We start from the raw sequence: 26,024 nt of genomic DNA on the forward strand, positions 1-26,024 counted from the left end.
AATTCCTCTAATTAATTATATTTTTGCTGCAATGTATTAGACTCAAAATTATCGCAAATCAGACAGACGTATTTATCCTGATAAGGTAATGTCATCTTCGTTATGTCTATTCCATTGTGAAGGGGTGCAGAAATGAAGGGACTTAATTTACAATCTTTTTTTCTCTCTAATACAGATGCTCAAATGCAATTTCACCTCTTGGACTATCGAAGACGTTACAATGGATTTCACTGTTACTGCCTGAGTGTTCGTCTGTCTCTTGAATGTTCCAGCGCCAGCAATCAATTAACTGGGAATAATTCTCAGTATTTTTGATATATTTTATTTGATTTCATTTGATTTATTATTATCATATATGTAAGTACACAGTGAAAATTATTCATTCTTGCACACTATACAGACGGAGCATACCGTACATAGGGAAGGACGGGAGAGAGTGAAGAATGTTATGTTGCAGTCATAGCTAGGGTCTAGGAAAAAAGAATCAATTTAGTGCGAAGTGGATCCATTCAGTAATCTGTTTGCAACAGTAAAGAAGTTGTTTTTGAATCAGTTTGTACGTGTCCTCAGATTTTGTACCTGTCCCCGATGGCAAAAGATGATTCAGTATGCCCGGGGTGCCTGACATTTTATTTTCATAGTTCATTTTTCATATTTTATAAAGTGTCGAATCGGAGGTTGTCTTGACTCAGCTCGAGGCAGAAACCGGGCGTCCCTCAGGCTCCCTGAAACTGATCTGTAAAGACATAGCGTTCAATATTGGCAGCAACAGGATGGTCTGGGTCTGACCAGTCCCTGGCCAGTGTTCACAGTGTCTTCTTCAGTATGATAGTCTTGGAACAACCTGCAATTTCTCTGCCCCATGGATTCAGAATCAATTTGCTCCGCCCAAAGACACTTCAAACAACGTAAAGAGGAAATCCTGGAAAATCTCAGCAACTCTGGCAGCATCAGTACAGAGAGAGAAGCTTTGTCAAAAGCTCACTTGGACTCGAAACGTCAGCTCTTTTCTCTCCTCACAAATATTGCCAGGCCTGCTGAGAGTTTCCAGTATTTTGTCTTTTGGTTTCAATTTGCTGTAATTTGCTTTTATATTTCAAATTACATTTTCTCTTTAGAAATAACTGGAAATGGAAGATTCCTATATTTATCCTGTCTGTCCAACATAGACTCCAGTTCCATTGTGATGAAAATGACTCTTAGCCACTACTGAAATTGCCGGATAGGCCAGTCATTTGTATCAAAGCTGCTATAGAAAATCAAATAATAAAATCATCCAGAGGGCAGGTTTCAACAAGGTGGTTCACAATCGCCTTCTCAGCAGGGACAACTAAATGTTGGCTTTGTCAGTGATGTTCACATTCATTGGATCAATAACAACAGGGTAAAGTGCTGCAGATTCTGGAAATCTAAAACGACAACAACACAAATGTTACTCAACAGGCCAATGTGAATCATCAGAGAGAGAACTAGATTCATGTTAATGATCGATGCCACCATGCAAAATCTCATTGATATAATTCTAAAGAACAAAACTGTTCTCTCCAATATTCTACATTAATACTGATTCTTCAAACAAAATCACACATTTACTGTCAAGTTATCACATCTCTGTTTGTGGTAGTTTATTGTACGCAAATTACCTGCTGTATTTGCAACATGACAGCAGTGACTAAATTCAGCAAAAGGACATCAGTGAGTTTTAAGAACAAACAAAGAACAAAGAACAATACAGCACAGGAAACAGGCCCTTCGGCCTTCCACACCTGCGCCACTCAAACTTTAGGAAGATATGAGGTTGGGTAAAGTGTTATATAAATGCATGTTCCTCCAAAATGAACGTTGTAATTCTTTGGAAGCGTTGAGATTAATGTGAACATGGTCAAGCTTCTGCCTGATCACAACAACATAACATCATAGAATCCCTGCAATTCAAAAGGAGACCATTCGGTCTAACAACTCTGCAGTGGCTCTCCAGCAGAGCATCCTACCTGGGCCCAGCCTTCACCCTATCCCGACAGCGACGCATAATCACAGGCTAATCCCCCGAACCTACACATAGTCGAACACTAATAAGAAATTTAGCAGAGACAATCCACCTTGGACCTGGGAAGGATACTTTGCTGGATAGCTGGAGCAGACTTGATGAACCGAATGGTCTCCTTCTGCACTGTAGGGATTCTATGTTACTACGTTGCACATCATTGGACGCTAAGGGGCAATTTATCATTGCCAATCCACCTAACCTGCACATCCTGGGACTGTGGAAGGAAACTGGAGCTCGAGGAACAAACACACATGGACATGGGTAGAATGTGAAAACTACTAACATTCACCCAGGGTTGGAAGCGAACCCGTTCCCTATGAAGCAGCAAAACTAATTGTATCTCTTAGTGATAACCACATTGGATTTTTTATTCTTCTGTCGTGTGAATGTGATTACCATTTGTGACAGGAATATTGAGACATCAGATTTTTTTTAAATTAACTTGTCGAGGTAAAACAGACTAAACCCGCAATCAAATTAACATTCAGTGGAATATCAGCCTGTTCACAGATGTTTTCTTAATTGTGACTTCAGAACTTTGAGAACTAATTCTGAAATGGAATGTATCATTTTCTTTTAATTAATACAACTGGTGTTATGAATGTTCAAAAGTTCCTATTCATTTTGAACCAACTGTTAAAATTCTTAAAATAAATCGCTATTTTGAGTTGAAACTGATCAACAAGTGACGGTTTATCTGGTTTTGCTGTCATGAACATTTCATTGTAAACAGTGAGGTATTTTTGTAAATAAATACAAAAATAGAAATTCCAAAATAGATTGTTGACAGACAAAAACACAAGAAATGTTTCCCCACCAACACAGCACAGAAATAGAGACAACCATGCAAATCAATCAACGGATTCCAGTAATGATTGTTTTTCACCATTATTTATTCATCAGTTATGTGAGGAAAAATATCATGATGAAATCTATGTTCGAAATTAGGAAATAATCCCTCTGACCCCGAAATAAAATGACACAGAAAACACAGAACATCTCCTGTGTTTCATCTCTTTCTCTGTCTTTCTCTTGTCTGGTTCTGTGTCTTGTCTCTCCACGATGGTTCATCGTCTTCACTCCACAGATAAAGTCAATGTCTGTCCAATGTGTTCTCTCAGCCAGAGTTACAGGCTACTAAAACATGTAATTAAATTAATTTGAAGCTGTGAGTTAAATGTACTCTAAAAGATCTCTTGAACGTTCCATGATCTTGAAATGCTTGCTACATTTTCTTTTGCATCTAACCTCGGGTGTAGCTAATGGTAAAAATTCGATGTGGCAGCACCAAGGGACCTTTCCCTAGATTTAGCCGGTGTGATCCCTGTCCTTGGAGTGTTTGACTGGACAGTGTGGAGGAACATTTACTCTGCATCTCAACTCACTGTAGCTGCCTCTTCAAAGTTTGATATGACTTTGTCAATATCAAAATTTAATCCGTATCTAATCTCTGTTGTACCTGACCTGGATGTGTTTTATTGAAGTGTGTAGCCGATTTTTCCCCTGTACCGAACATTTGCCTCCCGAATCTCTAAAGGAAACATACAGGAGAGGTTTTACGTCGAAGAGAGTCCATTCTCCTTCTGCCTTCACTTTGTTTGAGCTGACTTTGTACAAGGAGGTTCACTCTGTTTCTATACACGATACTGTTCCGGGAATGTTTGATTTGAATAGTGTAGAGGGAGATTCACTTTGTACTGATTCATGCTATTCCTGACTTGGGAGTATTTAATTTGGCAATGCAGAGGGAATTTTGCATTCTGCAGCTAAGCCCATGTTCCTTCTGTCCTTCCAATTTATAACGGTGCAATCGCCATCTCTGAAAATTTCATGGGGATTAAATTTGTCTTTTTATATTACAGCAAATTTACCCTGTGTCAGCTTATATTATGAGGCTATGTATTTCTTTATTTTTCACTAGAGCCGAAATCATTTTATATTGCATGTCGAATTTTATATTGCCTGTCTCTACTCATATCAGACTGAACCTTTTATCTGTTTGCACTAAGTTAGACGTTTTCCCTGTTTATGTTGTCCGTAATTTTGCTCTTTATATAAAGCGAGATGTTGTCTCTGTTTATATTAATTTAGATATTTCACGGTTTTTATCAAACCAGATTCAGTCTTGTTTCTGAAATTGACCGTGCCCATGTATATACTGCATCAGACATGGTCTCAGTTTTTATTGCACTGGTCAAGGCCAGTATTGATAAAACTGGCTGGAAGAACACAATTCTCTGCATCCTTCTGCAACTGCAAACTCGATGAGATTTTGGGATTTGGAAAAGAAGAAGCGATTTCTGAATTCTAATTCTGCTGACTGCATTCAAAATGGATACCAATTCCTGTGTAGAATGCACTGTCAACAGAGAACAAAAATCAAAGACAATTACAGCACAAGAAAAGGCCCTTCGGCCCTCCAAGACTGCACCAACCAAATACTGTCGACCTAATACTGCCCGTTTCTGGATGCTGCCTGATAGCAATAATTTTATCCCGACATATTATCTCTTCTTCTCGAAGAACGGTGTACTAACACAGGCATAATTCAAATGGAGGTTTACTTAAGTGCAAGAATAACACTGACACATTCTACTGAAATATATACAGGGTCAGTATCGAACATTACATATCCAGAGAGAATGTGTAGTGCAACGTAAACTGAGTTCTGATCTAGCAGAGTATTAACAGAGCCAGACTGTATTTTAATATAAACAGGGGCCTGATCCAACAAAATAGAAATGAGTTAGCGCCGAGTGCCATGTAGGTGTGGTCAAATGCCAGATTCCAATGACACCCACATCCCATGAAAGAAACATTTTTAAAAAATGGCATTGTCAATGAAAAGAAAACTGAAACAGTGTATTCTGCTGTTTTACTGATATAGGAGCTTGTGTGACATGAACTGAGACATTGCCGACTTATTAATGATACTGGACCGAGATTTATATGAGCTGAGATGGTAATAATGACTGGTACAGGATTAAGACATGTTTAATCTGAAACAGAATCCAGAGTGTTAGTGATAACTACTGATACAGAACCCTGACTGATATAAACTAAGACAGAGCCTACTTTATTCGTAATAATTGTTGATACAGAACCGAGACTGGTACACACTGAGATTTGTACAATGCAGCATACAGAAGGTATTGCACAGTGCAATAAAACTGAGATATGGCGTAGTCTTAAATAATCAAACACATTGATGGTGCAGCGTTAACTTAGACATGACTCAGACGTGACTAATGAACTATTAGCATAGTAACTGTGGCAGAACCATGTATAACGGATGAAGACTATATTTCCAGTTTAGTATACAGTGGCAAATGTTGTGAGGCAGTAAGAATTAAGATACAGCCTCTTGTCAGATTAGAAGAGACATGGCTAAGTGTGATCATAACTTAGAAATCATAATATTAACACGGGCGCTACCTCATATATGAGTACCTGAAATTGAGCCGAGTGCAGGAAAAGAAAATTTAGATAGGAGCTCCTGGAATGTGATCCAGGCAGAGCCTAGTGTAACACAGACAGAGTCAGAGGCGAGTTGAGTATAGACAGAAATATAATAGTTTAAAATTAGAAAAACACACATAGAAAATTACAGCTCAGAATCAGGCCTTTTGGCCCTTCTTGTCTGTGCCGAACCATTTTTTTGCCTAGTCCCACTGACCTGCACTTGGACCATATCCCTCCACACCCCTCTCATCCATGAACCCGTCCAAGTTTTTCTCAAATGTTAAATGTGACCCTGCATTTACCACTTTATTCGGCAGCTCATTCCACACTCCCACCACTCTGTGGGTGAAGAAACCGCCCCCCCACCCCCAATATTCCCTTTAAGCTTTTCTCCTTTCACCCTTAACCCATGCCCTCTGTTTTTTTTTTCCCTAGCCTCCTTATTTCATGAGATTTTGCCGTCACTGGTAAAGTCAACTTTTGTTGCTACATCCTAATTTCCTTTGAGAATGTGGTGACAGGCTTTGGAAAGCTGGTGAGTGGGGTGTTCTTCGACACAGCTACTTTTTCCAGAATGGTATTGATATTTTTGAGTGGCACAAGTCGGGCAAGTAGAGAATATTTAATCGTTTATGTTGCAACAGAGGCCGGTTCATGTGCGATATTGTCCTTTGTTCTTTGTTCATACTCCTCACTTTTGCCTTGTAGATGACGGATAGAGTTTGGGAATTCAGGAAGTCAGCTGTTCACAACAGAACTCCTGGCATCTGAACTGCTCTTGCAGCCACTTGGTTTAAATGCTTGTTCCAGTTCAGATGTTCATGAATTATATTGCCCAGGATGTTGACAGTGAGGGATTCTGCGAGAAAAAATGATACTTAGTGTCAAGGGGAAATCGTTGGAATCTCCCTTACTGGAGAAGATCATTGCCTGCCACTTGTGTGGCATCAATGTTACTTGCCACTCATTAGCCCAATTCTGAATGTTTTCTCAGCCTTGCTTCATATGGACGCAGACTGTGTCAATACCTGAGGAGTTGGAACTGGTGTTGAACTTTGTTCTGTCCTCAACGAACATCCCACACATGAATGTTGATGATGGCTGAAGCTTGGGGCTATGTCACTAAGCTGAAAAATTCCTGCAAAGCTCTGTGACTGAGATGATTGACCATTAACATCCACAACCATCTTCCTTTGTGTTCCAGCCAGTGGACTGTGTTCCCTCTGATTCCCATTAACTGCAGTGGTGGTGAACTGCCTTCTTGAACCGCTGCAAAACCTGCAGTGTAGGTAATCCCATAATGCTGTTAGGGAGGGTGCTCATGGACTCCGACACAGCGACAGTATAGGAATGGTAATATATGTTCAAATCAGGTTGATGAGAGTCTTGGAGTGGAATTTTCAGGCTGGGTTGTTCCAATCCACTGATCATCATCAATTAATACAGATAAACAATTCTTTCACCAATTATATCCAGCACTTTGGGGAAAAAAAACAAACTACTGCGGATTCTGGAAACTGAAACAAAAGCAATAAGTTCTGAAAAAAATCTCAACAGATCTGACAGTACCTGTTGAGAGAGAATAAAGCCAACATTTTGAGTCAGGAAAACCGTTTTTTTTTATATTTCGAGAAATTTGAAGAGGATGGTTAAATTGGGAAATAATGAGAATGGATAAGGATTAGGAAGTTTTTGTTTGAGGTTATCGTTAGTTATTAAGGTTTGATTTGGTTAGTTAGGATGGAGAAATTGATTATGTCATTTGGTATCAGTATTTGAATGGATGTAAGTTGTGTCTGGCTCGAAATACTGTATATCATCAAACAGTGACTACTTAAACTATTCCCATCTCACAGGAAAGTTATGCAGCATTTCTGACACCTTGTTAAAAACAACGACGTTCTCTACAACGCATCAGGAATACTCTGCCGAAGCGTCTTCCAGACTGGAGACGTTGACTCTATTCTGTCTGCACAGATGTTGTCAGACCTGCTGAGATTTTGCAGCTTTTTTAGTTTGTTTTCATTATTTCATTCTATACATCATACAATTGCAATTTGTTTCGAATGATTTATTGATATGAACATTTATTGACAATATATTGACCTTTTTGTGACCAAGGAATAAAATCTGTCCCAGAATTCAGTGGGGAATGGAATTAATTCAGCCCGAGGATAATGAACAGCTACCCAGCAGCCTCTGTGCTTCATTAACATGTAATCACCTCATCATCACACAGAAAGTCCTGGTACATAGCTGGAGTGTGTTATACATAGAACATAGAACATAGAACATTACAGCGCGGAACAGGCCCTTCGGCCCACAATGTTGCGCCGACCAGTCTTATTTTAAAAAAAAACATTGACCCACTAATCTAAACCAATCCCTTTTCGTCCATAAACCTATCCACCAATCTCTTAAACGCCCCCAAACTAGGCGCATTTACAACTGCAGCAGGCAGGGCATTCCAGTCCCTCACCACCCTCTGGGTAAAGAACCTGCCCCTGACATCCGTCCTATAACTACCCCCCCTTAATTTAAAGCCATGCCCCCTCGTGCTAGATTTCTCCATCCGAGGAAACAGGCTATCACCATCCACCCTATCTAAACCTCTAATCATCTTATATGTTTCTATAAGATCCCCTCTTAGCCGCCTTCTTTCCAGTGAAAACAACCCCAAATCCCTCAGTCTCTCCTCATAGGACCTCCCCTGCATACCAGGCAACATCCTGGTAAACCTCCTCTGCACCCTCTCCAAAGCCTCCACATCCTTCCTGTAATGTGGGGACCAGAACTGCACACAGTACTCCAAGTGCGGCCGCACCAGAGTTGTGTACAGTTGCAACATGACGCTGCGACTCCTAAATTCAATCCCCCTACCAATCAACGCCAAGACACCGTACGCCTTCTTAACAACCTTATCTACTTGATTCCCAACTTTCAGGGATCTATGTACACATACACCTAGATCCCTCTGCTCCTCCACTCTATTCAAAGTCCTCCCGTTAGCCCTATACTCAACACATCTGTTATTCCTACCGAAATGGATTACCTCACACTTCTCCGCATTAAACTCCATCCGCCACCTCGCGGCCCAGCTCTGCAACCTGTCCAAGTCACCCTGCAAACTTCGACACCCTTCCTCACAATCTACCACACCTCCGACTTTGGTGTCATCAGCAAACTTACTAATCCACCCAACTATACCCTCATCCAGATCATTAATAAAGATTACGAACAGCAGTGGCCCCAAAACAGATCCCTGAGGCACACCACTCGTAACCGAACTCCATGATGAATAATTACCATCAACCACCACCCTCTGTCTCCTATCTGCTAACCAATTCCTGATCCAAGTACCTAAATTACCACCAATCCCATACATCTGCATTTTCTGCAGAAGCATACCATGGTGAACCTTATCAAACGCCTTACTAAAATCCATATATACCACATCTACTGCCTTACCCCTATCCACCTCTTTGGTCACCTTCTCAAAGAACTCAATAAGGTTAGTAAGGCACGACCTTCCCGCTACAAAACCATGCTGACTATCTCTAATCAATTCATTACTCTCCAAATAACTATAAATCCTATCCCTAATAATTCTTTCTAAAACATGGTTTTCAAAATAATGATATGAATGAAACCAGCTGTACCTCATATGAAGTTACTGAACCTTTAAATCACGATCTATTATTATCATGTTTTGGGAAGCAATGTCACACTTGCAGTTGCCCAGTGAGTCTCCCGATATTTCTGTTGTTACTTTATTTATTTCTCACCCTGTTACCTTCACTAATTTGGTTGAGGGCATGTTTGGTGACATTTGTACGTCAAAGAGCCACATGTTTCAAATATTACAATCCTCCCTCCTCAAACTAATCATCTTCACTCTTTTTATATTGGATATGAAGATTCAGCATCAGCAGAGAAATGAACCATCGGAGCCGCAGGAATGTTTCCTCCTTCTCTTCGTGAGGATCAGCTTGCAAACTCCAATAAACTCGAGATGGATTCACCCCGACACTCTGGAAGAATTGGAGTGATTAGACTGACACAAATGGAATAAAGGAGCTGATCCAAATTATGAAATAATCAAGTACAAATAGGGGAATGCAGAATAGCATATTTCAATGCCATCTATCAATGTATCCAGGAATATATTCCAAATATTCAAACATCAAACTATTATTCACCCAAATGTCATTCATTCCTGCATCAACACAGCAAGACATATATTGTTTGTGTAGATTGTGACATAATATTCATTTAATTGATCCAGTGATCCAGAGGCCGAGGGCAATGTTGTGAAGTCAAGAATATAAATCGGGCCATTGCAGAAGGTAGAATCTGAATTCAATTAATAAATCTGGAATAGATACTAATAGTGACCACAGGGATCTCTCAGATTCCCCAATAGAGGAAATCTGTCATCACTACCTGGTCTCACAAGGATGTGACCCCAGACGGAGAGCAAAATGATGGGTGTTTTAATACCTTCAGAAGTGGCCGAGAGAAGGAGTCAGTCCAAGGGAATTTGGGACAGGAGAAACTGCTGGTCTTTCTACCAACTCAAACATTCCATGGAAAAAGTAAGGGAAATAAAACACAACCATACATGTTCATGTATTATCTCTCTGAGACATCTCTCAGTTTGCCTGTGATTCTTTATATCCATCCACCTATCACAATATCCTGATGCGTTGGGAAAAAAATAAAATCCTTTTTGTTGCTAACGGGGTGCCAAAGAAGCTGGGTGACTTTCCTTTCTTTAATGTGGGAAAAATCATCTAGATTTACAACTTTTAAAAACTAAAGTGCCTCCAATACTGTTGCTGGGTAGATTTGTATATAAATAGTCCGCATTGACAACATGAAGGGTTTTAAGTTGGCTTGCAGCCAAGCGGTCAGCACTGAGGAAACAGATCTTTGACCTACTGCACAAACACCCCCAGATGTTTCCTGTCAATAACTTTGAGCATTTGACAGCAGCCTGGATTGCTGCCAAATACTGTGTGGGACAGATTAGCGTGAACCTGAATGGACAAAATGGGATTCAGCCATTTAAACAATAAATGTTTCATTCCCTCAAGAAGGGCACATTTTAAATAGTAATCATTTTAATCAAATATTTTCATGCAATGTCCTGTTCATTATCTGAGTAAATAGAATCACAAAACAATAAAGTGACCTTTTTTATTATTTGTTTAGTTTCCAAGTAAATTTCATTCCAATAATTAATGTTTTTTAACCACTTCATGAAATGAGAGAGAGAGAGAGAGATGTTGATGGGACCAATTCCCCAGTGAAGGGAAATCGATGTAAAGGCAGGAAATAATATTAAAACAACATCTTAAAACTGACCTGAACACCGGGGATTCCTGGAATATTCTGGAAGTTCTGCATCCTATTGAAACAGCAGCGTCTCTTGTACCAGATTCGCACCGTGTTCTATTGTATAGTATAATCTGATTTCTGTTATTGAAGAGTTCCTCTCATAGCTGCCAATGAGTGGAGAAATGATCAGTTCATAACCTGATTCAATGGAAGATAAAACATTTATTCTTGTGATATTGTGCAATGTGTCGCAAAGTCCTGATATCCTGTATTTCCAATACCAGTGAATGTTAGACAGCCGCTGGCCAATAGCGTGAGTTGTAATGATCTGGATGCTGAAGGAGAACTTTAATGATCTCAGTGTCCGTTCCGATTCATTAGCTTCTCCGTCAAAAATCAATTTAATCTTATGTTTCTCTGTCAACTCACTATTTAATTATCAGGAGGTTGGGATTCTCATTATTTTCAAAGGCCTATCTTCGAGATTGGGACAGTTTGAAAATATAAGGAGAAACATTGTATTTTATGAGAGTTTCTTCTCATCTCCAAACCCAAATTGTTCAGTGATAGCCATCCGCGCTGTAAATAGAATCACTTTGTATATTCTACACATTTAGTTACAAAAATCGACGGTATTTCTTCTGATAAATCGTGCTTTATTATTGTAATGTGGCAGAGACACGGAATTGTTGCAAAATTGTCGAATGTTCCAAAACGTTATTTCATCATTTTTAGATTTCTTTTCTTGTTGGGGGTGTGGTAATAAAATCACCATATTTACAATGGAATGAGTTATTTTAAAAGTAAAGAGATGATGAACTGTAATATCATCATCAGAAATTATGGGGACAATACAATGAATATTTCAGCCAAACAAATATCCCGATACAGATAAAATGTCCATTTTAATATTAACCTATTGTAAGTCTCCGAGTCGATTCTGTTGGGAGTGTGGAAGGTGGGACGTGGATCCAGGCGCCGCCTCCAGCAGGGAATCAACAGGCGGCGCCTGGAAAGCCGCCCCCTTCTGCCGGGTATTTAAATACCGCTCACTGGGACCGGAATCCAACAGTCCGGGAGCTGGTTTGTTCACTAAGTTCCTGACACAACCATTTCCCCCAAATCACCAGAAAGATGAGGTCGGCCATTTCTCTCAGTTTGTTGCTGACTTTCTTATCTGGTGAGTATTTATTATTACTACTGTTCAAGTCTCTCACAGTTACTGTCTCAGTGTTAGTCTCTCTCTGGAATGTTCCAGAGTCAGCAATCATTTCACTAAGATTAATCCCCGGTGTTTTTGATCTATTTTTACAGGTGTCCAGTCGGATGTTGTGTTGACCCAGCCAGAGGCAGAGACCGGGCGTCCCGGAGGCTCCCTGAAACTGACCTGTAAAACCAGCGGGTTCAGTCTTAGCAGCTACGGCATGGGTTGGATCCGGCAGGCTCCCGGACAGGGCCTGGAGTGGCTGGTTCGCTACTATAGCTCTGGCAACAGCTACTACGCGCCATCAATTCAGGGTCGATTTACTGCGTCCAAAGACACTTCAAAAAACATCTTCTCTTTCGACATGACGAGCCTAAAGTTTGAAGACACGGCCATCTATTACTGTGCAAAATACGACAGGAATCACAGTGCTGAGAAAAGCGCCATCCTCATACAAAAACCTCAGAAAAGGACATTGTTTAAATTTGTGACCAATGCCATTGCCGAATGCCAAAGTAAATGAGGGTTCAACAAAATAATACTTAGAAACAGCATTGTTTTTTAAAGATGTAAAATGCTTCAATTTTATTGTTATTGATTTACATGCTGAATGTGCACAGAGACTGTGAAAGTTTCTAACCCCCTTTATCAATACAATGACCAGTAAAAATTGAAATATCTCACTGACTCACCCCTAACGAGCTGGAAACAGGCTTTTGAAATAGCAGTGAAATTAACTGTCTGTATTTTACAGCTAACAGTCCGCCTCAGTATTTGTCATGCTGTGTCTCACGGTGATAACTGGATGGCACAGCAGTTACTGTCAATACAAAAGCCCCTCAGCACTGATTGACTGAAACTGGATCAGTGTCACTTTTAAACCCCAACTGTGATCACAGTACAGTATTATTTATGTCCAGCACTGACCACATGACAAGAATAATCATGGAAAATCTTGATAATTACTCAATTATAGATGTGTGTTTTCAACAACATGTTCACGTGTAACTCTTTGAAGTATAAAACTTTAGGGTCATTTATGAATGTCAAATGATATCCAGAAATACAATTGTAATTTAATGAACATTAATTGTCTTTGCTTTTCCTCTGGTTTGTGGATATTTAAAATAATGGTGATTTTGTGTCTATTTTGTGCAGGGACGGTTATTGTATGACACAGCCTACAGAATGTGACACTGTGACTACTTCGATTATTGGGGACAAGGGACCATGGTGACGGTGACTACAGGTAAGAACCATCCACTTATTGAGTAACTGGTTTACATGTGTCTTTGTTTTATATTTTTATCTGTACGAATACTCTATTTGGTAACATAAATGTGAGTTTGCTGGATTCTTGGTTAAGAATTGTTACAATGTTTCCTGTGATTCTGCTGCGAAGGGGTTTTAGAATTCCGCTCTTTCTTGGCAATAGGTGCTGCTGAGGGATTCAATCCCAAATTATTGGGATTTTGTGTTTATCTGTTGAGATTACTGTGTCGTTGGGTTACTTTAAAAGCCGAATGTCTGTTATACAATTCAGCGTTTCTGCAGCGTTTAATCTCGGTGACATCTAGTGGCTGCGGGTTGTACCATCTACTGCACAAGTGTTTGAAATTTAAACCAAATTTTTTAAAAAAATCTAACATTTCTATTTTTATCCTGTGGAAATGTTCCACTCACTCACAATGCTGGTGCTGCTGTGCAATATTTTCTGCTTATTCTAAACATTAATTAGTTTGGTGTTTGGCGAATAGGCTGGAATTTATATTAAACATTTCTGTAAATGTTCTGTTTGATCCTGTTGGAAGTGTTTGCAGAATTGTGCTGCTTCTGCATGAAGCGGGGTTCAGTCTCTCAGTGATGCGTTTTTTTTTCCCTGGTGAGGAGATTATGTATCTGGGTGACTCGAAACACGTATAATTTGTGAATTAATTTGGTGTTTCTGCGTTGTTTGATCTCAGTGACACTGAGCTGTTCCACGTTTTGTGATTGAACTTGAAAATTCTGCGGGTCGCAACTGCTTGATGCATGACTGCAGGCAGAAATAAAGCAGGCTTTATTGTGTTTGTATGTTTAAAATCTTTACTGATAACGGCTTACGCCGCTCATTCAGAACATCGTTTGTTACTGCATTCAGAATTTGGGGTACCTGCAATGTTTAATCTCGGCGGCATTTGATGGCTGGAACTTTTACCATCCAATGTTTAAATACGTTTGAAATATGACCCAATATGAATAAGATGTGATGAAGTTGTTATATTAATTTATTGGACGTAATAGCAATGCTATTGCTATTATTCCAGATTTCTGTTTAGTTTAACAATTGGTTAAGAGCTGGTTTGCTAGATTCGATATTGAGATTTTTTTTGCAATGTTACATTTGATTCTGTTGAATGGATAATTGGGCTGCTTTTCTGTGAAACGGATTCATTCCCTCATTGATGTGTTTTGTTGTGTTTCTGCTGAGGAGATTCTGTGGTGCAGTCACTGTGAATGTTTAAAAGTTGTTCAATGGTTCGGCTTTGTGGCATTATTTCTGTGTTGTTTAAATAGTGTTTTAACGGTGCCCTTGAGAGTTTAGATGTTTTCTGGTTGAATGCAAGCAATCTTTGAGTTTGAAAATCCTTGTAGGGAGAAAACAAGCAGGTTGGGGGGAAAAAAACCTGAAAGATATCACAGCACTGTTACAAAATTTAACTAACGCTTACAAATTCAAGTAAGTCATGACTTACAACGCTCATTCGGACACTTAGTCTTTGCTGCAATCACAAACTTATCATGAACAAGCTTAATAGTAAAATTAATATAAATCAAAGAATTATTAATCAGTAATTTAACTCGATATTCACCACAGATTATTTTATATTAATAATTTAGCAATAATCCCCTATAATAGTTCTGTTGTGTTTTTCACACAATTAACATGACCAGAACATTTTCCAGACTGGAAATATTTTGTGACAATTACCGAAGCTATTTCAATGATAACCTGCTGTTTTCACAGCAGCGCTCAGTTGACCAAGATACTTTGCATTAATCGGTATATCCCAGATTAAGTTCGCATTGACTGGAATACGAGTTTTGAAGAATAAGTTCCTTTTTGGAATTTTTGTATCCGATTATTAATTTTTTTTCTGTGCAATTGCAACCAGATTATTCGTTCTCAGTATTTTTTTTAAATTACATACCGAGATAATTAATTATTTATCTCATCTCAAAATTTGTGAAATTGTTTGGTGTTCCTCAATTGTTTTTACATTGTTTCAGCTCAGTGAAACTGAGCAGTTCTGGCTAAATGAAAATAAAATTGCTTTTGAATAGTCTTGTAGGGATAAAGCAGAAAAGTTTTGGAAAATAAAATACATATATGTTAGGGCATTTTATTCATGTTAACTAATGGTTACATATTAAAATAAAACATGAATTACAATTCACTGTATCTCTGTTAGGGACATTACACTACCCTGAATCTGTTATATTCGAAGTTCTCATTTTCAGAAAAAATAATTGCCCAGTTTTTGGGATTTGAGACAGTCAGGGAGAGATAGTAAAAAGGCAAAGGGAGTTTAAAAATGAACATCAGGTTAATTTAAAATGTTTATTGATTTGTTTTCACTGTTGTAATTTGACCTTTGATCAATTAGAATCAAACAGTTTATAAAAAAATGACAGGCTGAACATAGTCTTTGACAGATGGAATTCGCTGACACTCAAACAGAATTGTTCAAATGATTGTGTTTGAATTGCAGTAAAGTGTCAACAGAAACTGGTTACAGATTGACAAATAAATGCTTGAAATTCAAAAAGATTACTTTATATGAAAATAGTATGATATTATAAATATTATAAAAATAATATTAGCTCTGCACTTAATAACATGATGTCTCCCATTAATGTTAAACACAGAATATAATTCTCGGAAGAATAAATGACAGAATGGAAGAATTCATACTAACTGAAGCTTATGTTTAATTCTTATTAAATATTAGAATGAAGAAAAGGTTGAGACTTATATTTTGCATCGTGTTTTTAGCGTTACGGAGGATTTGAATCAATTGTCGTCTCTGTGTTTGCACTGTTTAATTCAGATCTTCTTTAATTAAACACTGTGTTCAGTAATGAAGTAAGACGAGTGGTCTAAGTTATTAAATCTCGGAAGCAGTATTATTGATTTCAAACGGCCAGGCAGTTACAGTCTATACAAACTCAGAAATCTGCATTTTTAACAGGATTGTTGGTTATTATAAGACATTTGTAGTAAAAGTGAAAAAGTAAAATATTACAATGTGATTAGATTTAAGTAAATGAATGACAGATGTTTGAATGTTTCCATTCAGTAATTTGTAATTATAGTTTAACATTGAGATTTAATTGTAACCTAATTATTTAACAATGCTGGGGGCAGAAGCACGTTTTGAATGATTGAAAACTCATTTTATTACAGAGTTCAAATCAGCTGGCAGGAGAACTAACTGACAATTGACAATAACTTAAAATGTAATATTGACGCTGATTAATTCAAAACAAAAGACCTTGATTCTTGCTCGATAAAGTGTTTTGCCTTGATTATTTTGTTCATTACATTTAATTAAGAAATTAGATCCAATGTAAATATTCCCCGGTTTGTTTAATTCTTACAGTGTCACTGCATCTCTGTTAGGGACATTGAACTGTTGCTGTGTCACTGTATCTCTGTTAGGGACATTGAATTGTTACAGTGTCACTGCATCTCTGTTAGGGGCATTGAACTGTTACTGTGTCACTGTATCTCTGTTAGGGACATTGAACTGTTACTGTGTCACTGCGTCTCTGTTAGGGACATTGAACTGTCCCGAATCTGTTATTTTTGCTCATTTTCAGCGAAATTACATTCTTACACAGTTTTCGAAAAGTGAGACAGGCAGAGAGAAATAATTAAAAGTCGAGAGGAGTTCTGAAATGAATATCAGTTTAATTTAAAATAGGTTATTGATGTTTCTGTTGCATGTTGACTATTGATCAATGAGAATCCAACAGTTTGAAATTGACAGATTGAGCAGACCTTTCTGCTGGGAAATCGACTGTTGAACTGTTTGTGTCTGTTCTGTTTCTGGGCGTGTGGTCACTGTGTTGGGACCAGGAATCTCCCTGACTGGATATAAACCTTCTGGTTCCTTCTCCTGTACTACAGGAAGTGAAATTTGATTTATTTCTTCAATACACTTGTATCTGTGGGAAATGTGACTGTTTGACTCGGCGTCTCATAAATTAAATCCCTAAAGCATATTGTGTCCATCAGAGAAGCAGAAACATCAGACTGTAGAGGGAGAATTGGGTGATTTTTAAGCAGTGATGTACCGGCCTTGGGAATGTTCGATGAACAAATACAAAGTGAGATTTACTATATTGTGCTCCGTACTACAGCAGCCCCTGAACTGTTGAGTGTGTCAGTTAAAGGGTCAAATTCACTTGCATATTATTTTTAATCTTCTAAAGGCATTTTAGAGACATTTGCTTGGCCAGAATTTTTAATCTAATTGTTCCTTCACAAAGTGTTGATATGAAGCATCCTTGAACAACTGCAGTCCAGGGATTGAGTTTAGGAGTCGGGAGGTAATGCTGGAACTTTATAAGACCCTTGTCAGGCCTCATTTGGAGTATTGTGCGCAGTTCTGGTCGCCTCACTATAGGAAAGATGTAGAAGCTATTGAAAGGGTGCAGAGGAGATTTACAAGGATGTTGCCTGGACTGGGAGGCATGCCTTATGAAGTTAGGTTGAGGGAGCTGGGACTCTTTTCCCTGGAGAGACGAAGGTTGAGAGGCGACCTGATAGAAGTTTACAAAATGTTGAGAGGAATAGATAGGGTGGACTCTCAGAGGCTATTTCCCCGGTTTGAAATGGTCGCTACGAGAGGACACAGATTTAAGGTGCGGGGAGGGAGGTTCAGAAGTGATGTTAGGGGTAAGTTTTTCACTCAGAGGGTGGTGAGTGAATGGAATCGGCTGCCGTCAGTGGTGGTGGAGGCGAACTCGCTGGGGTCTTTTAAAAGACTTCTGGATGAGTATATGGGGTTTAATGAAATTGAGGGTTATAGATAGGTCTGTAGGTTGGTAGGTGATGTGATCGGCGCAACTTGTGGGCCGAAGGGCCTGTTTGTGCTGTAGTGTTCTATGTTCTATGTTCTATGTTCTATATGCTGCAGGCATCCACCCTGCTGTTAGGCAGGAAGCTCAAGGGTTTTGACCGAGCGATTATGAATGAATTGAGATATTGTTTCAGGTCAGGATGGTGTGTGTTTTGGAGGGAAGCTTACAGGTTATAATGTTTCAGATGTGGCTGCTGCCCTTGGCCTGTTAGGATGTAAAGGCAGCGGGTTTGGACAGTGTATTCTATGGAGCCTTGGTGAGTTGCTGCAGTGCATGTTGTATATCATACACACAGTGCTGGCACTGCTTGTTAGTGATGGAGAGAGTGAATAGGGTGAATGAGGAGGTGGGTAATCTTGTGGGTGGCTTTGCCCTGGATTGTGTCAGATTGCGTGAGATTTTACAAGTTTCTCTCATTGAGGAAAGAGGAAATTATTTAATTGTGACTGACTTGTGAAAGATTTAAATGTTTTTCCAACACTTGCCGCACAGTCCGTATTGTGCTCACTTGTCACTCCCACTTACTGTGTTAGTGGGTGAGTATGTGTGGAGTGAGGGTGCTTTTCCAGACTGAATCAGCCAGATAGAGACTTACACACATCACACACTCTCACACACATAAATACACACATACAGACGCTCATATTCTCTCACACATACATACACACACTTACTTTCTCTCTCATACGATATCTCACACACATTCTCTTTCTCTCACGGTCTACAGACTCTGTCTCAAATACAAATACAGACATACTCCCGCTCTCTCAATCAGTCTCTCACATCTCATACACAAAAACACTCACACGCACAGACCTCCACACACATTGTCTCTTACACACACACACACACACACACACACACACACACACACACACACACACACACACACACACACACACACACTTGCTTCTATCACACACACACATTGCACACATCTTTCTCACTCACACACAATCCCATGCACATTTCCACACACTCATGAACAGTTTATTTTGCTTTCCAATAGGCACACTGTCCCCTCTTGCAAAACGCAGCCCACTGTCTCACACATGTGCAAACACAGTCTATCACACACAGGCACCTTCACACACACATTCACCCTCTCTCTCTATCAAACACACACCCAAACACCCTCTCACACACTTTCCACCTCACATACGGCAGAGAGACTGTCATTTACATCATAGAATAGAATCAAGAGATCCTACAGTACAGAAGGAGGCCATTCAGCCCATCGAGTCTGCATCAACAGGAATCCCACCAAAGCCCTATCCTCATAACCACAAGTGTTTACTCTAACTAGACCTCCTGAAACTAAGCGGCAATTTAGCATGGCCAATCCCCTGAACTCAAACTTCTTTGGACTGTGGGAGGAAACAGGAGCACCCGAAGGAAACCCAAGCAGACACGGGGTGAACTTACTAACTCCATACACAATGACCCATATCGGGAATTGAACTGTGAGGCAGCAGTGCTAATCACTGTGCCACCTCGGCCACCCCCTCCCCCTCCCCCACTAACATTTGAATGAGGCTGGGATCGAGGAGCCCGAGTAAAACTCATGTGAATAAGTTTCAGCGGGAAATTCTTCTCTGTTTGGAGTCATATTTAGCATAAAGCAAGATGATGATGGTTGTTGGAGGTCAAACATCTAAGTTGAGAAATCACTGCAGGAGTTCGGCAGGGGACTGTTCTGGGTCCAACAATCTTCTATTGCTTCATCAATGACACATTCCATCCAACATGAGGTCAGAAGTAGGGATTTCCATGTGTTACACCGGACACAAAGACACAATCAATAAGAAGGGATGTGGCTGAGACTAAGTCCGCCTGGCTCCCCAATACTGGTGTAAACTTGGTGTTTGATTCCTGTGTGACCCTAGTTTTGCTGGAAGCTTCCCTTCCAGCTCCCTCAGTCTGTCTATTTGTTCACTGATCCGTGTTTCTGAAAGAAAGGCCCCGACATTAAAGCAGCTGCCCGGTGATCTACACTGATTCCTGACTTTACACAGCCCTGTTACTGAAAGCTGATCAATGGAGAGAATCGGGAAAAGATCGATGGAGAGGGAGAGGAGGAGGTGGCTCACTGACTCTCTCACCCTCACCCACACTTACTCACGCACCCTCAATCTCTCATCCTCACTCAAAATCTTTACTCTTTCTCCCTATCTTATCTACCTTTCCTCGCTGAGGCACCCTCACTCACTTTCCCTCACTCACTCTCCCTCACTCACACTCTCCCTCACTCACACTCTCCCTCACTCACACTCTCCCTCACTCACACTCTCCCTCACTCACTCTCCCTCACTCACTCTCCCTCACTCTGTCTCCCTCACTCACTCAAACTCACTCACTCAAACTCACAAACTCACCCTCACTCACCCTCACTCACTCTCTCTCCCTCACTCTCTCTCCCTCACTCACTCTCCCTCACTCACTCTCCCTCACTCTCATTCACTCACTCTCACTCACTCTCACTCACTCTCAATCACTCTACTCAATCACTCGCCCTCACTCACTCGCCCTCACTCACTCGCCCTCACTCACTCGCCCTCACTCACTCGCCATCACTCACTCGCCCTCACTCACTCGCCATCACTCACTCAAACTCACTCACTCAAACTCACTCAGTCACCCTCAGAATCTCAATTGCGTTCATTCACCCTGAGTCACTCGTCCTCACCCTCTCACTCACTCACAATCACACACATTCACTCACTCACTCTCATCTATCCTCACTCACTCACCCACACTCATTCACACACCCTCATTCAACCTTATTCGTTCAAGCTCAATCACACACCATGACTCACTCATCCTCACACCCTCACTTACTCACATTCGCTCACTTACCCCCATTCACTCACTCTCACACCCCACTCACTCCCCCACATTCACTCATTTACACTCACTCACCCTCACACACCCTCAATCACTCACCCTCATTCAGTCACTGTCTATCAGCCACCCACACTCACATGCCATCACTCATTCAACCTTGCTCACTTAGCCTCACTCACACAGAGCCTCAGTCACTCACCAACATTCATTCACTCATCCCACTAATCCACACTCATTCACCCAGTCTCACTCCGCTATTCACTCACTCTGACTCACTCACCCCACTTACCCACCCTCAATCATCCAAACTCACTCACTCACCGCACTTACCCACGCTCACTTATCCAGTCTCACTCACTCTCACTTACTCTCACTCTCCCACCTACCCACCCTCAGTCACCCAGATTCACCACCACAGACTCAAGCTCAATGACCGCTCTCTCTCTCTCTCCCTCTCACTTACGCCACCTCACCCATTCAAACTCACTCACTCATGCATCTACATTCACTCACACACCCTCACATAATCGCTGTCACTCAACTTCACGCCCCCAACTCACAGATCCTCAATCACTCATCCTCACTCAAACACCTTTACTCACTCACCCACCCATCCACATTCATTCACGATCACACACTTTCACACACCACCCTCAATAACACACCCTGACTCTCTCTCACTCACTCTCCCCCTCACTTACTCAGTCACATTCACTCCCTCACCCTCGTTCACTCACGCTCACTCACCCACCTCCACTAACCTTCACACATCCTCACTCACTAACACTCATTCATTCATTCTCGCTCACCGACACTCACTCACACAGCTTCACTTACACATTCAGCCAGCTTCACTCACCCACCCTCTCTCACACACCCTCATGTACTCACGGTCTCTCATCCTCACCCACACTTGCTCACCCTCAATCACTCATCCTCACTCAAAGAACCTCACTCACTCACCCTCACTTAATCACCTTCCGCACTCACACACTATCACTCATCCACTCTCACTCATTCAATCACTCTCCCTCACGCACTCAGATTCTCTCACTCACTGAATCTGTGTGGTGAGGGTCTGCAACGAGACAGAAGAAAGATCTCAAGCGGCAGGTTGGTGTTCAAAGGTGGGAGCTGCCCTGGGAGTGCAGAGAGCTGGAGGGAATCGCTGGGGGCTGGGGGCCAGGGGCAACGGCAAAGAGTCAGAGGGGAACAGGAGACGTAGGAAAGGGCAGAGAGCCGGGAGGATGGAGAGCAGAGAGCCGGGGGAAAGGACACACTGCCGGGGAACAGGGCAGAGAGCCGGGAGAAAGGGCACAAAGCAGGGGAACAGGTCAGAAAAACGAGGGAAAGGGCAGAGAGACAGGAGAAAGGGCAGGGAACAAGGGGTAAGGGCAGAAAGGCTAGTGAAAGGGGAGAGAGCCAGGAGGAAGGGCAGAGAGCCATACGAAAGGGCAGAAAGGCTAGTGAAAGGGGAGAGAGCCAGGAGGAAGGGCAGAGAGCCATACGAAAGGGCAGAGAGAACAGGGAAAGGGGAGAGAGCCAGCAGTGAGAGCAGGGAGGCAAAAGAAAGGGCACAGAGCTGAGGGAAAGGGCAGAGAAAACAGGGAAAGGGGAGAGAGCCAGCGGTGAGAGCAGGGAGGTAGGAGAAAGGGCAGAGAGCTGAGGGAAAGGGCAGGGAGCCGTGAGAAAAAGCCAGAGAACTCAGGGGAAAGGGAAAGAGTGTCTGGGGCGAAGGGCAGAGAGCTGGGGGAAAGCTGAAAGAGGGTAGGGAGCAGGGACAGAGGGCAGAGAGCTGGGGGAAAGCGTAGGGGGCGGGTGAGGGAAATGGCCAAGAGCTGGAGAAGAGGTCATGCAGTTGGTGCGAAGTATAGAGATCCGGGTGGAAATACAGAGATTGGGATGAAAGGGGAAAAGAGCCACCACGAAAGACAGAGAGCTAGGGGAAAGGGCAAAGAGCGGGGGAAATGGGCAGAGAGCGGGTGATGGACGGGCGGAGTGAGGAGGTTCAGGATAGAGCTAGCACCACAATCAGCTCATCTGTAATCTCAGTGAATGATGGAGGAGACTTCAGGACCTGAATGGGAAACTCTCACGATTAATGTATGATCCCTCAATGAGTCAATGTTGCAATTATTTGAATTTATCACATTTAGAGTTCCCTGATCATTCAGTAAGTATTCATTCCGAAGGTATTTTTGAAACAAAGTCACTAATCTCCGTTTTGTGGAGTGAGAGGCAGTGAGTTGGAGAGAGGAAGGGGCATCAATCAATTTGAACCCAGGCAATTTCCAAAACTAGTGTGGAGATGCCGGAGTGAGTTTGGTGTGGACACAATAAGGATTCTCACAACACCAGGTTAAAGTCCAACAGGTTTATTTGGAATCACAAGCTTTTGGAGCTCCCTCATCAGTTGAGAGGATAGTCTGAATGAAGGGAGAACATCTTCATCACAAAGTGTTGTTGTTTGAGAAATAAATAGCTTCATCAATAATGGAGAAAATCTTTGCTGTTCTCTGTTAATCCAATGAATGACATGTCAATTTGAGGAAACCAGAATGTTTTTTTGCTTCTTAATTTGATAGAAGTGGAGACAGGGATGTGAGTTTCTACAAAGATGACAATTCCCAAATGATAAAAGTAACATAATCTCAAAGGTGGATGCATGTTTTAATCAGGAAGTGTTAGGAAAGTCCATAATTTTAATCATTGTTCGAGATAGAAACATAGAAAATAGAAGCTGGAGGAGACCATTCAGCCCATTGAGCCTACTCCGCCATTCACTTTGGTCAGAGCTCATCAATATCCCGATCATACCTACTACACATATCCCTTCATCCCTTCAGCAACAATAGCTCTATCTGATATAGAAACATGCTTGTAACAATATGTTGGATGACTTAATATACGCAAATAAGAGTCTAACTTGTTCAATTGGCTATTCTTTCCCAGCGACACCGTCTCCGCCCACTCTCTACAGCCTGGTCTCCTCCGGTCAGCAACAGAACTCCGACGGCTCCATCACTTACGGCTGTTTGGCGATGGATTACCTTCCAGATGTCTCCAAAGTGACATGGAAGAAAAATGGGCAGCCAGTCACCACTGGGTTTAAGACGTACCCTTCAGTGAGAAACACGAAGGGAACCTACACCCTGAGCAGCCAGTTAACCATCAGCGACTCAGCGGGAGAATGTCCCAGAATTGACTGTGAGGTTCAACACAGAAGCTCAGTCAAGAGCGTTGAAATGCCATGTAAGTGTTGTGGAGCTTGTGTAACATAGAACCACTGTGGTTAACATGTAAGGCCTTGGTTATAACTCAATTAAATAGACGTGCATAATCCAGGCCCCTGGATTATTCCGGCTAGTATCTGTTGACTGCAAATGAGTTGCTAATGTAGACAAAAGTTTAATGGATCCACATCTTCTGCAGGAAATGACGAATATGCTTTTTTTCTGAAGGTCCTGAAGTTTTCCATCCAACTGTTATCCTCACGGTGAGTTCGAGTGAAGAAATCTCAAGCAGCAAATTTGCAACCATCGTCTGCTCAATCATCGATTTCCAGCCAAAGTCACTGACGGTGAAGTGGCTGAAGAATGGGGAACCCGTGGATTCAGGAATTGTCACCTCTCCCGTCTGGAAAGTGAACGGGAACTTCTCGGCCAGCAGTCGGCTGACAGTCTCCGCTGGGGAATGGTTCAGCAAAGCGGTCTATACCTGCCAGGTCACTCATCAAGAATTCACTCAGAGTCAGAACATCAGCTCATCTCGGGGTAAGAGACTCAAATCATGGATAAAATATACCATTCTGATGTTAATTGGAATTAGGGATCTATTAAAGTTAGTACAAAGCATCGAACAATTTCTAAGTTATTGTCATGTAGTTTGCTGCATTCGGGCAATGCCCCACTGAGAATTTCATCACAACAGCAATTTTTGTTATTGCTTTCTGAGATGTGCATTTATATTCCATCCCTGAGGGTACTTAAGTGTCAACCACGTTGCTGTGAATCTGGAGTCACATGCATGCCAGGCCAGATAAAGACAGCAGGTTTACTTTTCTAAAGAACATTCGTGAACCAGGTGGGCTTTTACAACAATGGCTTCATGGTGATCATTTGACTTCTAATCATAGATTTTTATTAAATTCCCATTTCACCATCCGCAGTGGTAAGATTCGAATCTATTTCCCCAGAGCTTTGCCCTAGGTTACAACTCCATTGACAACACACCATGCCACTGTTTCCTTTTCAAATAATGTTCCCTTCTGTCTTGAAGTGAGTGAAGTGGCCTTGGCGTCACCTTTTTTGTTGAGACAGCCGGTAAGACTTGGAGAGACAGTAGGTATCGGACTGTTTCACGGGTCACAGCACAGGGGTAAAATATTGCAAAATGCATCTCAACAGTACAAACCAATGGCCAATACTTTATTCCTGAGTTCAGGATGGTATCAGCTGTAATGCTGATTCATGAGAATGATACAGCAGCTACAATACTTGAATAAAGGGAATAATTTCATAGAACAAGCTGATTTGCCATCGCCTATGGAAATTGAAAGGCGATAGTTGGCGATTGATACCTCGAAGGCAACTTCGTCTCCTTCAGGCTGAAGACAGCTGTCCTGCTTCTGAAGGGGAACTAGGGTTGATTTTCATTTTTCATTCACAGATCCTCTCCAATGTCATGAATCCACAGTGAAGATACAGCCACCACCAATAGAACAGGTCTTACTGGAGGCGACCGTGACCTTAACCTGCATCATTTCTCATGCTCCTGATGGAGTTAACGTGTCCTGGATCCGAGACAGGAAGTATTTGAAATCAGAGATTGCCGAAAAGCCCGGAGCGGATCGTGACAGTGTGATCAGCAAACTAAACATCTCCACACAAGCCTGGCTGAGTGCGGCTGTGTTTGAGTGCGTGGTGAGCCATCAGGATCTGCCGACTCCTCTAAGAACATCTATCCACAAGGAAACAGGTGAGCTGAGAGATTGAAGGA

The 26,024-nt window shown here is 41.4% G+C and overlaps 1 protein-coding gene across 1 annotated transcript in view; it reads left to right on the forward strand.

Moving 5' to 3' along the window:
* LOC145362403 (Ig heavy chain Mem5-like) overlaps positions 1-26,024 on the forward strand; it is a 59,227-nt gene that overhangs the window by 25,971 nt on the left and 7,232 nt on the right. Inside the window, exons 3-6 of the mRNA XM_080218447.1 lie at positions 12,164-12,463; positions 13,252-13,302; positions 23,979-24,284; positions 24,488-24,606. Of these exons, the coding sequence (XP_080074573.1) occupies positions 12,164-12,463; positions 13,252-13,302; positions 23,979-24,284; positions 24,488-24,606 (776 nt within the window). The remainder of the gene's footprint in view (positions 1-12,163; positions 12,464-13,251; positions 13,303-23,978; positions 24,285-24,487; positions 24,607-26,024) is intronic.

Source organism: Carcharhinus amblyrhynchos, unplaced genomic scaffold (assembly GCF_965287045.1).
Source record: "Carcharhinus amblyrhynchos unplaced genomic scaffold, sCarAmb.v2.hapA scaffold_38, whole genome shotgun sequence".
NCBI lineage: Eukaryota > Metazoa > Chordata > Chondrichthyes > Carcharhiniformes > Carcharhinidae > Carcharhinus > Carcharhinus amblyrhynchos.